Genomic DNA, 16,873 nt, shown 5'->3' with positions numbered 1-16,873 from the left:
AAAGATGTTTAGCCATATGTTTGGGCTGATCACTAGAGCCCGACCGACCCCATGCCAGAACTTTGTGTCCGATCGACGATTTTAGATGTTTTGACAGATATTTTTTGTCAAAAAAGTGCCAACATTTAAATCATTTAAAAAAACATGTTTGATTTACTATTTGATAACATTTAACTGATGCGGAAAGACATTAACTCGTTTTATTTAAAGGATCTACACCATGAATTAATTTTTTTTTTTTTATATTTAATATCATATGGTGTATGTCCCTCAAACCTTTTTCAAAAGGTTTGAGCCTAAATCATCACTCAGATATACTCATCCCAAGTCAATTGTCTCTGGCTTATACAGCACTTTCAGCTGCAATACCAAAACGTCCTTTTGGGCAGGGGGGGGCTACTGAGCAATTCTGTCTGGCCATCATCAATGCAATGGCAATGCAAGTGATGTCACTTGCATTGCCATTCTGAAATGGCCTGTTCAGACACGCCCATTCTGAAAATCTCTGAAATGAGAATGAATGACTGAATGTTAAAAAAAAAAAAAAATTGGGTATTTTTGGGGAGCCCAAAAAAATACCCCCCCCCCCAAAAAAAAATGAAATTCATGGTGTGGCTCCTTTAACCACTCGAGCCGTATTTCAGAACATTTCCCAAATAGGTAATCTACAAGCTCACACGTCTCACCTCCTAACGACATGCCCAAACAACAGGGATGCCAGCTCGAAAGCGGTTAATCGGCTGGTTAATTGCCGATAACGATGTCGTCAAAAAAGTCAAGTAGTGAACGACGTATCAGCCGGGCTCTAGTCATTACCAGTCTAAATAATTAGTGCTAATTTGAGTGCTAATCATGCAGCCCTGAGTCATACGATAGCTTTGAGGTAGCGTGCCACGTTCCCCAGTGAAACACGTTTTTTTTTTTCTGTGCTTTTTCATAAGATTTCTAAACAGGCACTCGAGTCAAAATAATTTACATTTCTCAAATGTGTGCATTAGCCCTACATGCCGGGGCAACTCACATTTAACGTGCACACGCACACATTTAATGTGCACATGCACACATTTAATGCGCACGCACACACACAAAAGAACAACTGACCATTCTCTGTCTTTGAAGTAAGAGTTTGTGCAATAGAGTAACAGAAGTCCTGACGTCACTCGTTCATCCCCTGGTTCGTAAAGTAATGTCTCTATGGAGAATAACATTGGGTCATCTTAGAATCGTCTCGTATAAGAATTGTGGTCCAAAAATAAACAAACTGTCTCGGCGATATTGTCAGGGAGGAGGCTCTGTATCGTTTATGATAGTCAGTCACTCAAATTTGAAGTGTCTATTTCTGGCGAAAATGTAACTAATTTGGCGAAAGTAACATTATCGTTTTCTCACCGTCAGTTGATGCTTCATATCCATAAGAGTCAAACCGCCGGGGTCATTTGTTTATTTTTGGAACACAGTTCTTATTTGACGCGATATTAAACACTTCTATGGGGATTCAGAACGGAAGGGGGGGGGGGGGCAACCGCGACCCAGGTAGGATGTGTAAATTACGTCAGACTTCGGTGCTCTATGAATGCAAGTAAACATTTTGAACGCTTTAAACTTTTTAAACACTCCTGGGGTTCATTTTAACGTCCGGCTTTTGTGTTGCACCTCCAGGCGGGCTTTTAAAGTGGCTTGATTCAATATTTTGATATTCATTTGATAAGACCCCTCCTATATAAAATCCTATTGCATGAACTGGAGAAGTGTCTTTTAAAGTGAGAAAACCCTCTAAAGAAAACAAATCAAGTCATGTATAATGGAGTCGTTCCTAAAAGCCAGTTCAACGAAGTGCAACAAATATTTAGCTTGTTTTGCCTGTTTGTTTTAGCTTCCTGCAGTTTCATTCAGCAAACATGGTAGATACAACACGGTTTAACAGCTGGTAGCCACCATGCAAATACTGTTTTATTTTAAAAGACAATTTTTAAAACCAATATTTGAACAGTATTACATTGTCTTCCTCTGGCCTTTTGGTAGACTATAGGAAGACTATACTGTGCAGTTTATTATCTTTTAAAATAAAGTAGTGTTGCATCGTGGCTACCAGCTGTACAACCTCCTCCTTTTAAACAAAGATCTCGTCAAAGTGGTTAAATGACGTTTTTTTTCCACAAACAAAACGTTCTAAAAACCCTTCTTCATATAACCGGTCCTCACTAACGCTCATCATAAGATGACACCACGTCTTCTCACTGTGTGGACCGTTCAGAAACCTGCCTACCAGTGACATCATCGTTAGATTCATTATCTTTCCAGAGGAAAAGGCTGTTTCTGAACTGTCCATAGACAATACATAGATGTCATCTTATGAGCATTAGGGAGGATAAGGTTGATAAGTGCTCCTTTAACATGGGGGGGGAGAATAAAAAACAACCACAAAACAAAACCACCGGCTTCGGATGCTGTCAATGCACTGAATTGATTTACTATTTGATAACATTTAACTGATGCGGAAAGACATTAACTCGTTTTATTTAAAGGATCTACACCATGAATTAATTTTTTTTTTTTTATATTTAATATCATATGGTGTATGTCCCTCAAACCTTTTTCAAAAGGTTTGAGCCTAAATCATCACTCAGATATACTCATCCCAAGTCAATTGTCTCTGGCTTATACAGCACTTTCAGCTGCAATACCAAAACGTCCTTTTGGGCAGGGGGGGGCTACTGAGCAATTCTGTCTGGCCATCATCAATGCAATGGCAATGCAAGTGATGTCACTTGCATTGCCATTCTGAAATGGCCTGTTCAGACACGCCCATTCTGAAAATCTCTGAAATGAGAATGAATGACTGAATGTTAAAAAAAAAAAAAAATTGGGTATTTTTGGGGAGCCCAAAAAAATACCCCCCCCCCCAAAAAAAAATGAAATTCATGGTGTGGCTCCTTTAACCACTCGAGCCGTATTTCAGAACATTTCCCAAATAGGTAATCTACAAGCTCACACGTCTCACCTCCTAACGACATGCCCAAACAACAGGGATGCCAGCTCGAAAGCGGTTAATCGGCTGGTTAATTGCCGATAACGATGTCGTCAAAAAAGTCAAGTAGTGAACGACGTATCAGCCGGGCTCTAGTCATTACCAGTCTAAATAATTAGTGCTAATTTGAGTGCTAATCATGCAGCCCTGAGTCATACGATAGCTTTGAGGTAGCGTGCCACGTTCCCCAGTGAAACACGTTTTTTTTTTTCTGTGCTTTTTCATAAGATTTCTAAACAGGCACTCGAGTCAAAATAATTTACATTTCTCAAATGTGTGCATTAGCCCTACATGCCGGGGCAACTCACATTTAACGTGCACACGCACACATTTAATGTGCACATGCACACATTTAATGCGCACGCACACACACAAAAGAACAACTGACCATTCTCTGTCTTTGAAGTAAGAGTTTGTGCAATAGAGTAACAGAAGTCCTGACGTCACTCGTTCATCCCCTGGTTCGTAAAGTAATGTCTCTATGGAGAATAACATTGGGTCATCTTAGAATCGTCTCGTATAAGAATTGTGGTCCAAAAATAAACAAACTGTCTCGGCGATATTGTCAGGGAGGAGGCTCTGTATCGTTTATGATAGTCAGTCACTCAAATTTGAAGTGTCTATTTCTGGCGAAAATGTAACTAATTTGGCGAAAGTAACATTATCGTTTTCTCACCGTCAGTTGATGCTTCATATCCATAAGAGTCAAACCGCCGGGGTCATTTGTTTATTTTTGGAACACAGTTCTTATTTGACGCGATATTAAACACTTCTATGGGGATTCAGAACGGAAGGGGGGGGGGGGGCAACCGCGACCCAGGTAGGATGTGTAAATTACGTCAGACTTCGGTGCTCTATGAATGCAAGTAAACATTTTGAACGCTTTAAACTTTTTAAACACTCCTGGGGTTCATTTTAACGTCCGGCTTTTGTGTTGCACCTCCAGGCGGGCTTTTAAAGTGGCTTGATTCAATATTTTGATATTCATTTGATAAGACCCCTCCTATATAAAATCCTATTGCATGAACTGGAGAAGTGTCTTTTAAAGTGAGAAAACCCTCTAAAGAAAACAAATCAAGTCATGTATAATGGAGTCGTTCCTAAAAGCCAGTTCAACGAAGTGCAACAAATATTTAGCTTGTTTTGCCTGTTTGTTTTAGCTTCCTGCAGTTTCATTCAGCAAACATGGTAGATACAACACGGTTTAACAGCTGGTAGCCACCATGCAAATACTGTTTTATTTTAAAAGACAATTTTTAAAACCAATATTTGAACAGTATTACATTGTCTTCCTCTGGCCTTTTGGTAGACTATAGGAAGACTATACTGTGCAGTTTATTATCTTTTAAAATAAAGTAGTGTTGCATCGTGGCTACCAGCTGTACAACCTCCTCCTTTTAAACAAAGATCTCGTCAAAGTGGTTAAATGACGTTTTTTTTCCACAAACAAAACGTTCTAAAAACCCTTCTTCATATAACCGGTCCTCACTAACGCTCATCATAAGATGACACCACGTCTTCTCACTGTGTGGACCGTTCAGAAACCTGCCTACCAGTGACATCATCGTTAGATTCATTATCTTTCCAGAGGAAAAGGCTGTTTCTGAACTGTCCATAGACAATACATAGATGTCATCTTATGAGCATTAGGGAGGATAAGGTTGATAAGTGCTCCTTTAACATGGGGGGGGAGAATAAAAAACAACCACAAAACAAAACCACCGGCTTCGGATGCTGTCAATGCACTGAAAGGGACATTATCACCTTTAATCAGACTATTGATTGGTCTAAGTAGGTGAGATACTGACCTACCGACAGGGCTCAGTAGGTGTTTTGTCGATATTCTGTGGGTTGATGAAAGTTGGTACAAACGCTCACCTCAAAATATGATTTACCATTCTGTGCCTATATCGATACATAACTCTATCGGTACATGACTCTATCGGTACATGACTATCGGTACATGACTCTATCGGTACATATCGGTACATGACTCTATCGGTACATAACTCTATCTCGGTGGTACCGCTCGTGGCTCAAGTTGGCTTGAGAAGGCACGCCTCCTGTGTACTCTGTATACTTTATACACAACACCTACTGAGCCCCGTGGGTAGGTCAGTATCTCGCCAATCAATAGTCTGATGACACGCGATAACGTCCCATTTCAGTGCATTGACACAGCATCCGAAATGGGTGACGGAACACCCTGAGAGTAACGACCTGATCTGTGCTTCAAGCAGAGTTCAGCGTCAGGTTCAGCTTCCACCGAGAAGTTAGGATTTAACCCTCGACCTCCCGGCATGAGGCGAGCGGAGCGCTCGCTCCATCCGTCTGTGTTAAGTTACGACCGTGTGACGCAAGGCGGCAAGGCCTCGCTTTTTTCCCCCCTCTTTAGTTGGAGAGCCGGAGAGGCCGACCGAAATAGCCAAAATAGCCAGTCAGTCAGTCAGTCAGTCAGTCAGTCAGTCAGGTGCAACTTTACACATGTGGCTCAGATTGCAGCTCCACCAAAACATGGAGCAAAGGAGTGCCAACACAAAGTGCATTTTCAGTGTAACTTCTCTCTGATAAAGAAGTCCTGCTGTCAGTAAACTGTGTATATATATTATATATAGACACCAGTCAGAGAGTTTGACAGTTGATGAGACTTCAGTCACACCGTCAGTTACATGTAAACATTGTGGGGGGAGGGGGGGGGAGGTGAGGTCGGCAGGTCACACGGCTGTCGAGTGCTTGTCTCCCTCTCTGAGCTGTGAAGGGAAAGGAAAATGCTCTTTTAGAAACAAAACGAGCAGACACAACATGTAGGCTCTACACACATTCTATACTGTGAGTACACAGTATGTCTGGCAGGCTGAAACAACTGTTACTTTTCAGGAAATGGAGAAAAAAAGAACCTGTCAATGGATCCAATGTAGTTATTTAGTTGCAAGCTAAAGGGATAGTTCATATTTTTTTTTCAGCGGTACCGCTAGGAGACACAAAGGAGACTCTTTGCCTCTCCTACCGGAACCGTCGGTTCCAACAAACAAATAAGTGCAAAAATAAGCTGATATACAAGCTCACAACGTGTGGCATCGCCTCCATACCCTGTAGTGAGTTTGTACATCTGCTATCTTCTCTACTTGTGTGTGCTGCTGTCGTATGCCTGATGTATTAACGGGGCAATGATTTAGCAAAAAAAGAACAAACGTAGAAGGTTGAAACATGGACGTGCTGTTAAGGTTGATCTGCCTTCCAGAACCACACTCAGAGCTTGTCCCATCACCCTGGATGTTGTTGTGTTCGGCGTCCTGTCACATGACGCAGTAGAACCTCTCAAGGCTTTTAAGGTTGTGACATAATATTTATGTGCTGCAGCCGGCCAGTGCCACCTGCTGGCTATTTATAGATGCAATGCGCGTCCACGCACACACACACACACACACACCGCGACCCGGAAGAACACCGGACACACACACACACACACACGCGCACACACACACACACACACACACACACACACACACACACACCATCAAGTCTTTCTATATACGATCCGAAAAATGTACTCTGAAATGTATGCTATTGTTTGGGAAAGAAGACTTTTTTTTTGTCCATGTGGCCTCACCCTCATTTGCAGTGGTGGAAAGTAAATAAGTACATTTACTCAAGTACTGTACTTAAGTACAATTTTGAGGCACTTTTACTTTACTGGAGTATTTCCAATTTTCAGTACTTTTACTTCTACTCCACTACATCTCGGAGGCAAATATTGTGCTTTTACTCCACTACAATTATTTGAAAACTTTAGTTACTAGTTACTTTGCAGATATAAATTATTCCGTTTATAAAACATACATTAACCACTTTAGCCCTATTTTATACCTAGGCTATTTGAAAATAGCCGATCTACAAGCTCACAACGCGTCGCATCGCGACGCGTTGTGAGCTTGTAGATCTGCTATTTTCAAACATTTTAGTACTTTTACTTTTGGTACTTTAAGTATATTTTGATGCCAATACTTTTGTACTTGTACTCAAGTAACATTTTGAACACGGGCCTTTTACTTGTAACAGAGTATTTCTACATTGCAGTATTGATACTTTTACTTAACACATTGGGTGCCAGAGGGTTTCTAAAATAATGTACAGTCAGTGCCAGCATTTTTGAGCTTTCTGACTCATCTTTCAAGGACCACAGAATGTTCTGTGCTATTGCTATGTAAACACCAAAGATCTCAAAAGAAAGATTGGAATCTCTACTTTAACCAGGGAAAAAAAGTGAGTTGATAGCATGTTCTGTTTTTGAGATATTGGCTGTTGAATACAGCTTGATTTCACCAAAAACAGCACCTTTTCTCTAGAATCAGAGTTATGGCCAGTTTAGTAAATCTTTTTTTTCCAGTTTTTTTTTGAAAAATAATTTTTTTTTGCCTTCAGTGACAGTAGTCATCTCAATAGTAGTTGCTTTAGAGAAAAGAAAAAAAAAACGCTTTTGAAAATACTTGTGGTTCGTTTTCACTCCTATGGGTAATAACAATAGAATAATGATATGGAAACATAAAGGCTCGTTGTCACTCCAATCTCTTTGAAGTGCATCTTAGTTTAGCTTATTTCAAAGTTCTCAAATAATAAATAATACATCAACCTTGGTTTCAGACAAGACAGCAGCATAGTAATAATAGAATAATTACAGAAAACATAAGAGGTTCGTTTTCACTCCAATGTATTTCAAGTGCATCTAGTTCAGCTAATTTCAATTTCAAATCACAATAAATACTACAATAACAATAAATCAAATTTCAAAGGTTCAAGGTTGTACTTTGTTCTTTCTTGTGTACAGGTTGGATTCCAACCAGACAGCAGCAGCAGCATATGTAATAATGATTGAAAACAAGTTTCACTCCAAGTAGCACACTTCACACTATATACAGCAGATAGTTTAGTGTAAAGTAATAGTGCAAAGTATTACAAAAATAGAGGTTCAAGGTTGTACCACAGTTTAGTTTATTTCAAACTCAATTTCAAAGTTCTCAAATAATAAATAATACATCAACCTTGGTTTCAGACAAGACAGCAGCATAGTAATAGAATAATTACAGAAAACATAAGAGGTTCGTTTTCACTCCAATGTATTTCAAGTGCATCTAATTTCAATTTCAAATACTACAATAACAATAAATCAAATGTCAAAGGTTCAAGGTTGTACTTTATTGTTCTTTCTTGTGTCCAGGTTGGATTCCAACCAGACAGCAGCAGCATCATATGTAATAACAATATAATTATTGAAAACAAGTTTCACTCCAAGCTATATACAGCAGATAGTTTAGTGGAAAGTAATAGTGCAAAGTATTACAAAAATAAGAGGGTCAAGGTTGTACTTCACAGTATAATACAGCACACTTCACACTATATACAGCAGATAGTTTAGTCAGCAAAGTAAAAAAAGTAAAACAATTAGGCATTAGGAGCTTCTTATGATTAGTAGAACAAATTATACATTAGGCTAAAAGTAGGCATTAGGCCAATCAATACAAAATAATAAGCAAAAATATGCATTAGGCAACAAAAAAAAGGGGCATTCTGTGATTCTACCATTTAGTGAGGTTCTTTTTGGAGTGGTACAGTGTTGTACATTCAACATGCAAGGGGACTTTACAGCCTTTACACATATACCTTGTGTCTTTTGTTGTTTTGATGCCTTTCCGGATGCAAATCCTGCATGCCCTCTGAGGTTTTTTTTTTCCTTTGGTTGGAGGGTATTTGACCAGTTCATGGTCGGTCACGATCCTGTTCAGCCTGCTCATGGGGTCTTCTTTTGGTGCCCTCCACCGTGGGTCGTGTACAGGTGGTGCAGGTGCCGCACCCTCCTCCTCCTCCTCCTCAGGTGGTGGTGGTGCAGGTGCCGCCCCCTCCTCCTCCTCCTCCTCCTCCTCGGGGCCCTCCTCCCCAAGGTATTTGAGGGAGGTCCAGGATTTGATGACGAGGTAGATGAAGGACTTCAAGTTTGTACAGCTGGCAGTGCCCATAGGATGTTTTGCCTTGAACAGGACAAAGGCATTGAACAAGCTAATCTGAAACAGATAATTTACAAACTTTTTTGGCCACTTGCATGTCTTCCTGACAAATAGATAGTACGCGATATTTTGGTCCAACTTGTCGACCCCATTCATGTACTTGTTGTACTCGACGATGCAGTTCGGCTTTTGTATTTCAACGTGCTGGCTGGGGGCCCTTTGTTGACCCTTCTTCTTCTTCTCCCTCCTCCACTGGAAAGCACTGGTCGTCTCATGTGGGTGGAGTGTGGTGATCATCTTCACGATCCGTTTGTCATGCCATGCCACCACCATGACGTCGTCCGTGTGACGCATCAGGGTTGACCCAATGGGAAGCTTGGCATTCCTGATGGCTGGTGGCTCCCCTCGGTTCGTGCGTAGGGTCCCGCACACATGGGTCTGAAGACCAAGGAGGTGTTGACACAGCTTCACTGAATTGTAGTAATTGTCCATGAACAGATGGAAACCATAACCTTTTAGGTCACCAAGGAGGAAAGTGATGGTGGCTTGCAGGGGCACCTTCTCCCCACAGAACGGCTTCATGTTGTACATGTACCCAGTGGCCGAATCACACATGATGTAGGATTTAATGCCGTATTTGATGGGCTTAGCTGGGTTGTAAACCCTCCAAGAAAGCCGCCCTCGCCAACACAGCATTCCCTCGTCTATGCTAATGTTCTTGCCTGGCAGGAACATCTCTTGGAAGTTAGCCAGCAAGGTGTTCAAGACTGTGCGGACTTTGCACAGCGGGTCCTCAGTGTGCATCGTCTCATTGTCGTCAAAATGGAGGTTACTCAGGATGAGCTGGAACCGGTTCCTGGACATGGCTTTGTGGAAGAAGGGAGTGGTTCGGATCTCATCAGTGAGCCAATAGTCAGCAATCTTTGGCTTCCCTATCAGTGCTGTGAGGAACAAAAGCCCCAGGAATTCTTTCAGCTGCACAACTGTCAGGTCTTTCTTCCATGCATGCCCTCTGGAAAATGGCAGGGTGCTTGGTACACTGCGTTTGGCATACAGATTTGTCTGCTTCACGATGTGCTCAAGCAGCTCATCTGTGATGAGCAGCTCCAGGAAGTCCACAGGTTCTTCAGACTGCAGGTCAGCGGCCCTGCTCCGAGGACCTGGAGTCCCAGCACTGAAAGGGATGTCCTTCGGATGCCAAGAGTCTGCTGACTCAGACCACACAAGCTCAGGTGCTGCGCCGCTACGAGGCCTGCCACCACCTGGAAATTAGAAATGCATACGTTAGCATCAGGTGTCATCGCCATGCTGGCTTGTGGTGGACATTTGACAAAATTCTATTTTTGCCATGGACATAGAATATAGACAAACACAAAGAGCTAGCCCTAAATGACCATTACAGGTCTGTAACTCTGAGTGTGTACAAATGGAACCAAATGGACCCGTAACTCGAGTTATGGGGGTCCTTGAAAATAAATTGTTCAATACATGGTGTCATAGTAAATCAGTGTCATACATATTCTGAAGAAAACCTGGAGACTGACTTTCAGTAATTGGGTTTATGATCAAAATAAGAACACTATAAATGGTGTGTAAAAACAAAAACCATTTGGCACAGACAAGGCAAAGTCTTGCCACGGACACATGTGTCCGTGTACGGACATATTGATGACCCCTGCGTAAAATACATATTTGTCATTTGTGTGGTAAAAGAGCGCTCAGTGTGACAACAGACAAAGTTCTTACCTCGTTTACGGCTGACAGGTGGCATTACAGGTGCGTCCTCCTCGTCTTCCTCCTCCTCCTCCTCCTCCTCCTCCCCCCTCGACTGTGTGTCTGTAATCACAGTAAAATATGAAATGTAAATATGATTTACAAAAAATGAAATCAACTAATTTCACCCCCAGGCTGTGGACGATGGAGGATTGTACAACCCTTCTGCCAAGAGCACAAGTAATCAGAACATGGCTATACTGTCATGTTACAAGGACAAGCTGTACTATAAACAATAGCCATCAGGCCTAGGAGAGACATCTTGGCTCTACATCATGTAAACTAAAATGTATCATAGAGCAGAAAAATGAATAGAATAATATAAACAACATAATGTACTGACAACAAGGTAACATAAGCAATCATGATAACATAATCTTGATTTCGTCCACACCTTAGAATGAATCATTTTTATTCCTGTTGTAATGTCTTTACTTACCACGCTGATGATACACAGACGCAGCACCAGCCTCATCCTCCAGCTCATCCTCCGTGTCGGAGCCTAAGATAAAATACACTTGGTCAATATAAGTACATCAAATCCATTTAGGCATAAACAATCTTACTATGAGATGCCTGACAGAACATATGCATTTTATTAGCTAACTAATTGTGCTTATTGGAAGTCCCTCTGGATAAGAGTGTTTATGGCTAAATAGATTTGATGTACTACACTGTCTCTGTATTCTATGATCCTATAGTTTACTGAGACACTACACTGTCTCTCTGTACAGAGAGACAGTGTAGTGTCTCAGTAAACTATAGGATCATAGAATACAGAGACAGTGTCTCTGTACAGAGAGACAGTGTAGTGTCTCAGTAAACTATAGGATCATAGAATACAGAGACAGTGTAGCTTCTCAGTAAACTATAGGATCATAGAATACAGAGAGACAGTGTAGTGTCTCAGTATGCTACTATGAGATGCCTGACAGAACATATGCATTTTATTAGCTAACTAATTGTGCTTATTGGAAGTCCCTCTGGATTAGTGTTTATGGCTAAATAGATTTGATGTACTACACTGTCTCTGTATTCTATGATCCTATAGTTTACTGAGACACTACACTGTCGGTCTCTCTGTACAGAGAGACAGTGTAGTGTCTCAGTAAACTATAGGATCATAGAATACAGAGACAGTGTAGCTTCTCAGTAAACTATAGGATCATAGAATACAGAGAGACAGTGTAGTGTCTCAGTATGCTACTATGAGATGCCTGACAGAACATATGCATTTTATTAGCTAACTAATTGTGCTTATTGGAAGTCCCTCTGGATAAGTGTTTATGGCTAAATAGATTTGATGTACTACACAGAGACACTGTCTCTGTATTCTATGATCCTATAGTTTACTGAGACACTACACTGTCTCTCTGTACAGAGAGACAGTGTAGTGTCTCAGTAAACTATAGGAGCATAGAATACAGAGACAGTGTAGTACATCAAATCTATTTAGCCATAAACACTTATCCAGAGGGACTTCCAATAAGCACAATTAGTTAGCTAATAAAATGCATATGTTCTGTCAGGCATCTCATAGTAGCATACTGAGACACTACACTGTCTCTCTGTATTCTATGATCCTATAGTTTACTGAGAAGCTACACTGTCTCTGTATTCTATGCTCCTATAGTTTACTGAGACACTACACTGTCTCTCTGTACAGAGAGACAGTGTAGTGTCTCAGTAAACTATAGGAGCATAGAATACAGAGACAGTGTAGTACATCAAATCTATTTAGCCATAAACACTTATCCAGAGGGACTTCCAATAAGCACAATTAGTTAGCAAATAAAATGCATATGTTCTGTCAGGCATCTCATAGTAGCATACTGAGACACTACACTGTCTCTCTGTATTCTATGATCCTATAGTTTACTGAGAAGCTACACTGTCTCTGTATTCTATGATCCTATAGTTTACTGAGACACTACACTGTCTCTCTGTACAGAGAGACAGTGTAGTGTGCTATAGGATCATAGAATACAGTACATCAAATATATTCAGGCATAAACACTTATCCAGAGGGATGAGAGATGCATATGTTCTTAGGTCAGGCACTCCATAGTAAGATTACATCAAAGGAAGAAGAGTATCAAAGCTGTATTGTTTTTTTGTTTAGATAATTTGACCTTCTAGCTCTTTGAAGCTGGTTAGAAGGGGGCTCGCTCACCCCCCAAAAAAAAGCAGAATAGGACATTTTGTTTACATGAACTTGTGACAGGAGAACAGGTGCAAAGGTGTTGTTCCGTTTTGTTTACATGACCTGACATTATCTCTTTGAAGCTGTCTTAGAGGGGGGGTCACCCCCCAAAAAAAAGCAGAATAAAGGACATTTTGTTTACATGAACTCATTACAGGAGAACAGGATCAAAAGTATTTTTGTTTATATGACCTGACATTCTCTTTGAGGGAGCTTTGCACCTGCTATAACAAAAAGCAGATCTACAAGCTCACAACTAGCTTCTGGTAGACACTAGTATATCTGCTATTTTTTATGATTGCCCCACACAATACATAGTTTAGCCTCCTGCATCTGTCATTGTACATAGGCTAAATTGTCATATCAATATCATACAGATCAGAAGCATATGTATACAGAATACATAATTTTCATCTCATCAGTAGCAGGCTATAGTAAATGAACCTATAACTTAGAGTGGGAGGGTCTATAGTACACAGTGAGTGTAACGGTTGATCTGCGTCTCTTTGTTGACAGTTTATTCTGGTAAGAATAGACACAATTCTCTTGTCAGAAACTTCTTTCGGTATAACTGTGGCCCTAGCTGCGGCCTGCTAATTTTTGTTGCCAGATCTTGGGATAGGAATAAGCAACCAGGTCTATATAAACAAGCCCAAAAGCAGCGACTATATGCCAAAAGGAGAGACTATATAAATATTGTCACGGCTATTTTCAACTACGTTTCAAGTGCCCATCTGGCCTATAGTCATTTGGCCACATGATCGCTTCAAAACTGGACAATAGCCGTGAAAATCACATTCACAATAATACAATTCAAGCCGTAGATCGTCATTTCCCGCCGACGTTCTCTTTCTAAACTCCAACCATGGATTGCCTTTCAATAAAACCATATTTGATAGACATACGATTCACCTACATTGTAGCCTAACAACAAGCTCACAATCGCAAGTTCGCAACCATTTTACAAGCAGCTTTACAGAGAAAACAAGCCCATAGTGGCTTACAATAAGCAGACCTGGCAACAACCCAGACATGACTTTCCAGACAAGTTTTCTCCGTAATATCAACTAGAATAGATAACCCATCAAATACACACAAACACGATAAAATGTATGTATTCTTACCACTGGCTGCTGGTTCCCACTCATCAGAGTCGTCATCTGAAATGGAAGACGATGAATCCTCTAAATCGCTCCCTGAAGCATCAGGGAGATGTACTGACGACCTCCTCCTTGAACTCCGACGAGGAGCAGTCACCATGATGACCGGTTCATCATGGTGATCGTGGTCCTGGACCACAGAACCGGCCCCACCAGGGCCCACTGGAGGTGGAATACATGGAGGCTCTGTTCCACTCGTACGGGGAGCGTAGAAGTCCCGCATGGTCCTCTGCTGTTGCGGCGGACCCCCGGACGGCTGTCGACCACCGCGCCGCTTAGAGCCGTTCCCTTTCTTTGCTGACATAACTACGCTAATAAAATAAATCTATATCTCTCACCTATAGATCTACAGTATCGCCCCTCTAAACCTACTATATAAATACTCCTTTTCTCCTTTCTATATCTTTTCACCACTAACCCTCACTATCTCTCCACTTATCTCCGCTAAATCTATAACCTCCTCGCCCTTTCTAACCCAAAATAAAATAGCTCACTAGGCTTACAATACAATACAAATACAAAATACACTCAACCTCACAATAAACTCAACACTCAACCTCACAATACAATCTCTCACTCTACAACTATAACTATAACTATAATCTATCTATCTATCTATCACTCACTCTCTCAATCAAATGTATCTATCACTCTCTCAATCAATCTATCTATCTATCTATCTAAACTATATCTATATATCTAAACTATAACACTATCACTATCACTATCACTAACTCAAACTCACCCTCACTCACTTGTTCGCTCTCAGTCTGTCTGTCTGTCTCTGGTCTCTCTCTCACTCGCAATGGCTCTTTCAAAACAAAGTTTGGAATGCACAGGAGGACTGCGGCGCGCTGCTCCTCTTTTTAAAGCCCAAGATTTGGTCATATGACTTCGATCACGTGCATTTGGGGGTTTTCTTTCATGTAGCCGCACCAAATTCAGTGAGAGGCTGCATTAGGGACCAATGTACAGTAATCCAATGAAAAGAGGTAAAACCGTATATATACGGTTTTGGCACTCAACGTCAGTTTTTGAAAAACCGTATATATACGGTTTTGGCACCCAATGTGTTAACTCATTCACTGCCAGGGTTTTTCAGAACAGTCTGCAGACAGTGCCAACGTTTTTGAGCATTTTTACTGACCTTTCAAGAAGCCACAGAATATTTCGCTCCAGGATGATCAACACACGGAGTGTCGCAAAGGACGGAGGAGTGTCTCTGCTTCTATCAGGGGGGAAAAGCGTGTCATTATTTGGTTATAGTGGCTGTTGAATATAGCTTGTTCTCACCAAAAACGCAGAAAGAAAAAAAAACAAGAAAGCAGAGACTCTAAATCCTTTAACATTAGATCGGACGGGGATGGGTCCATCTAGCGCAGGCCTGATGCAACTTTGATGATGCAGAGGACCACTATATTTACACACTCACTACAGAGACACATTGTATATACTGTCTGTTTAATGATGTAGAGGACCACTATATTTACACACTCACTACAGAGACACATTACATATACTGTCTGTTTAATGATGTAGAGGACCTCTATATTTACACACTCACTCCAGAGGGACAACATTATATATACTGTCAGGCAGACACCTCTTATCTCTGTGTTTTTACTTTTTTCGTAAATAAATGCCGTACTCTACCATTCTATGTCACACAAAAGTAGCAAAAATAGCCGATCTACAAGCTCAAAACGTTTCACACTGCGATGTGATTTGAGCTTGTAGATCTGCTATTTTTTAATTGGAATCCTGAAAAGTAACATTTTTATTTAATTTCAAATGCATTTAGTTACTTATGTTAACTTTATGAACTTAAATACAAATACATGGGGCATAAAAAAGGCTACTAATATAGACTGAAGTAATTAAAGTGGGTCATGTTTACATGTTTGGAATCATAACAGCTGAAATCAATAATATAATCACTATTCTGATATTAACCTGCGGGCCGCATTAAGTGAAGGTGGGGGCCGCATTAAGTGAAGGTAGGGGTCACATTAAGTGAAGGTAGGGGCCACATTAAGTGAAGGTAGGGGCCACATTAAGTGAAGGTGGGGGCCGCATTAAGTGAAGGTAGGGGCCGCATTAAGTGAAGGTGGGGGCCGCATTAGGTGAAGGTGGGGGCTGCATTAAGTGAAGGTGGGGGCCGCATTAAGTGAAGGTGGGGGCCACATTAAGTGAAGGTGGGGGTCACATTAAGTGAAGGTAGGGGCCACATTAAGTGAAGGTGGGGGTCACATTAACACATTAACCGCCAAGAACGTAGTCCTACGGTCCGTTAAATCCAACTGTTAAGCGCCGAGACCGTAGCCCTACGGGCTGCGGTCTTTTCGCGCATGCGCGGTCCGGGTGCGCTTTCGGAATTTTTTTGATCCACTTCCGTTTCCGGTTTGATGACCGGAAACGGAATTATTTGGGATCCGGTTTTGACGATCACGTCCGCCCTCGTTCTACAGACGAAACTGAAACTCAATTCTCTTCCTGTAGTTTTTTCTCCTCGCATTTCACTGTTTAACGTAATCCGCTCTAACTACAACATGGATACCCCGTTTGACACGCGATCTTCACTGGGAGATACAGGGAGATCTCGCGGATGTAAACAGACCGGCTCAATCTCAATCTTAAGGATTTTAACAAGATCTATGGCGACATGAAAAAAACAAAAAAACAACAAAAACACCTTGGCACTGGTGAGTAC

At 41.2% G+C, this 16,873-nt stretch overlaps 1 protein-coding gene across 1 annotated transcript in view; it reads right to left on the bottom strand.

Annotated features, from left to right (window-relative positions):
• Positions 1 to 5,263: 5,263 nt before the first annotated feature.
• Positions 5,264 to 16,873, bottom strand: part of LOC308080960 (transcription factor 15-like) — a 17,366-nt gene continuing 5,756 nt past the window's right edge. The window contains exon 3 of the mRNA XM_080423101.1: positions 5,264 to 5,778. Within this exon, the coding sequence (XP_080279227.1) occupies positions 5,743 to 5,778 (36 nt within the window). The 3' untranslated portion in view covers positions 5,264 to 5,742. The remainder of the gene's footprint in view (positions 5,779 to 16,873) is intronic.

The sequence above is a fragment of the Gymnoscopelus braueri genome, assembly GCF_963280865.1.
Source record: "Gymnoscopelus braueri genome assembly, chromosome: 24".
Taxonomy (NCBI): domain Eukaryota; kingdom Metazoa; phylum Chordata; class Actinopteri; order Myctophiformes; family Myctophidae; genus Gymnoscopelus; species Gymnoscopelus braueri.
The sequence above is the reverse complement of the archived record's forward strand: the minus strand, read 5'-3'. Positions and strand labels throughout refer to the sequence as shown.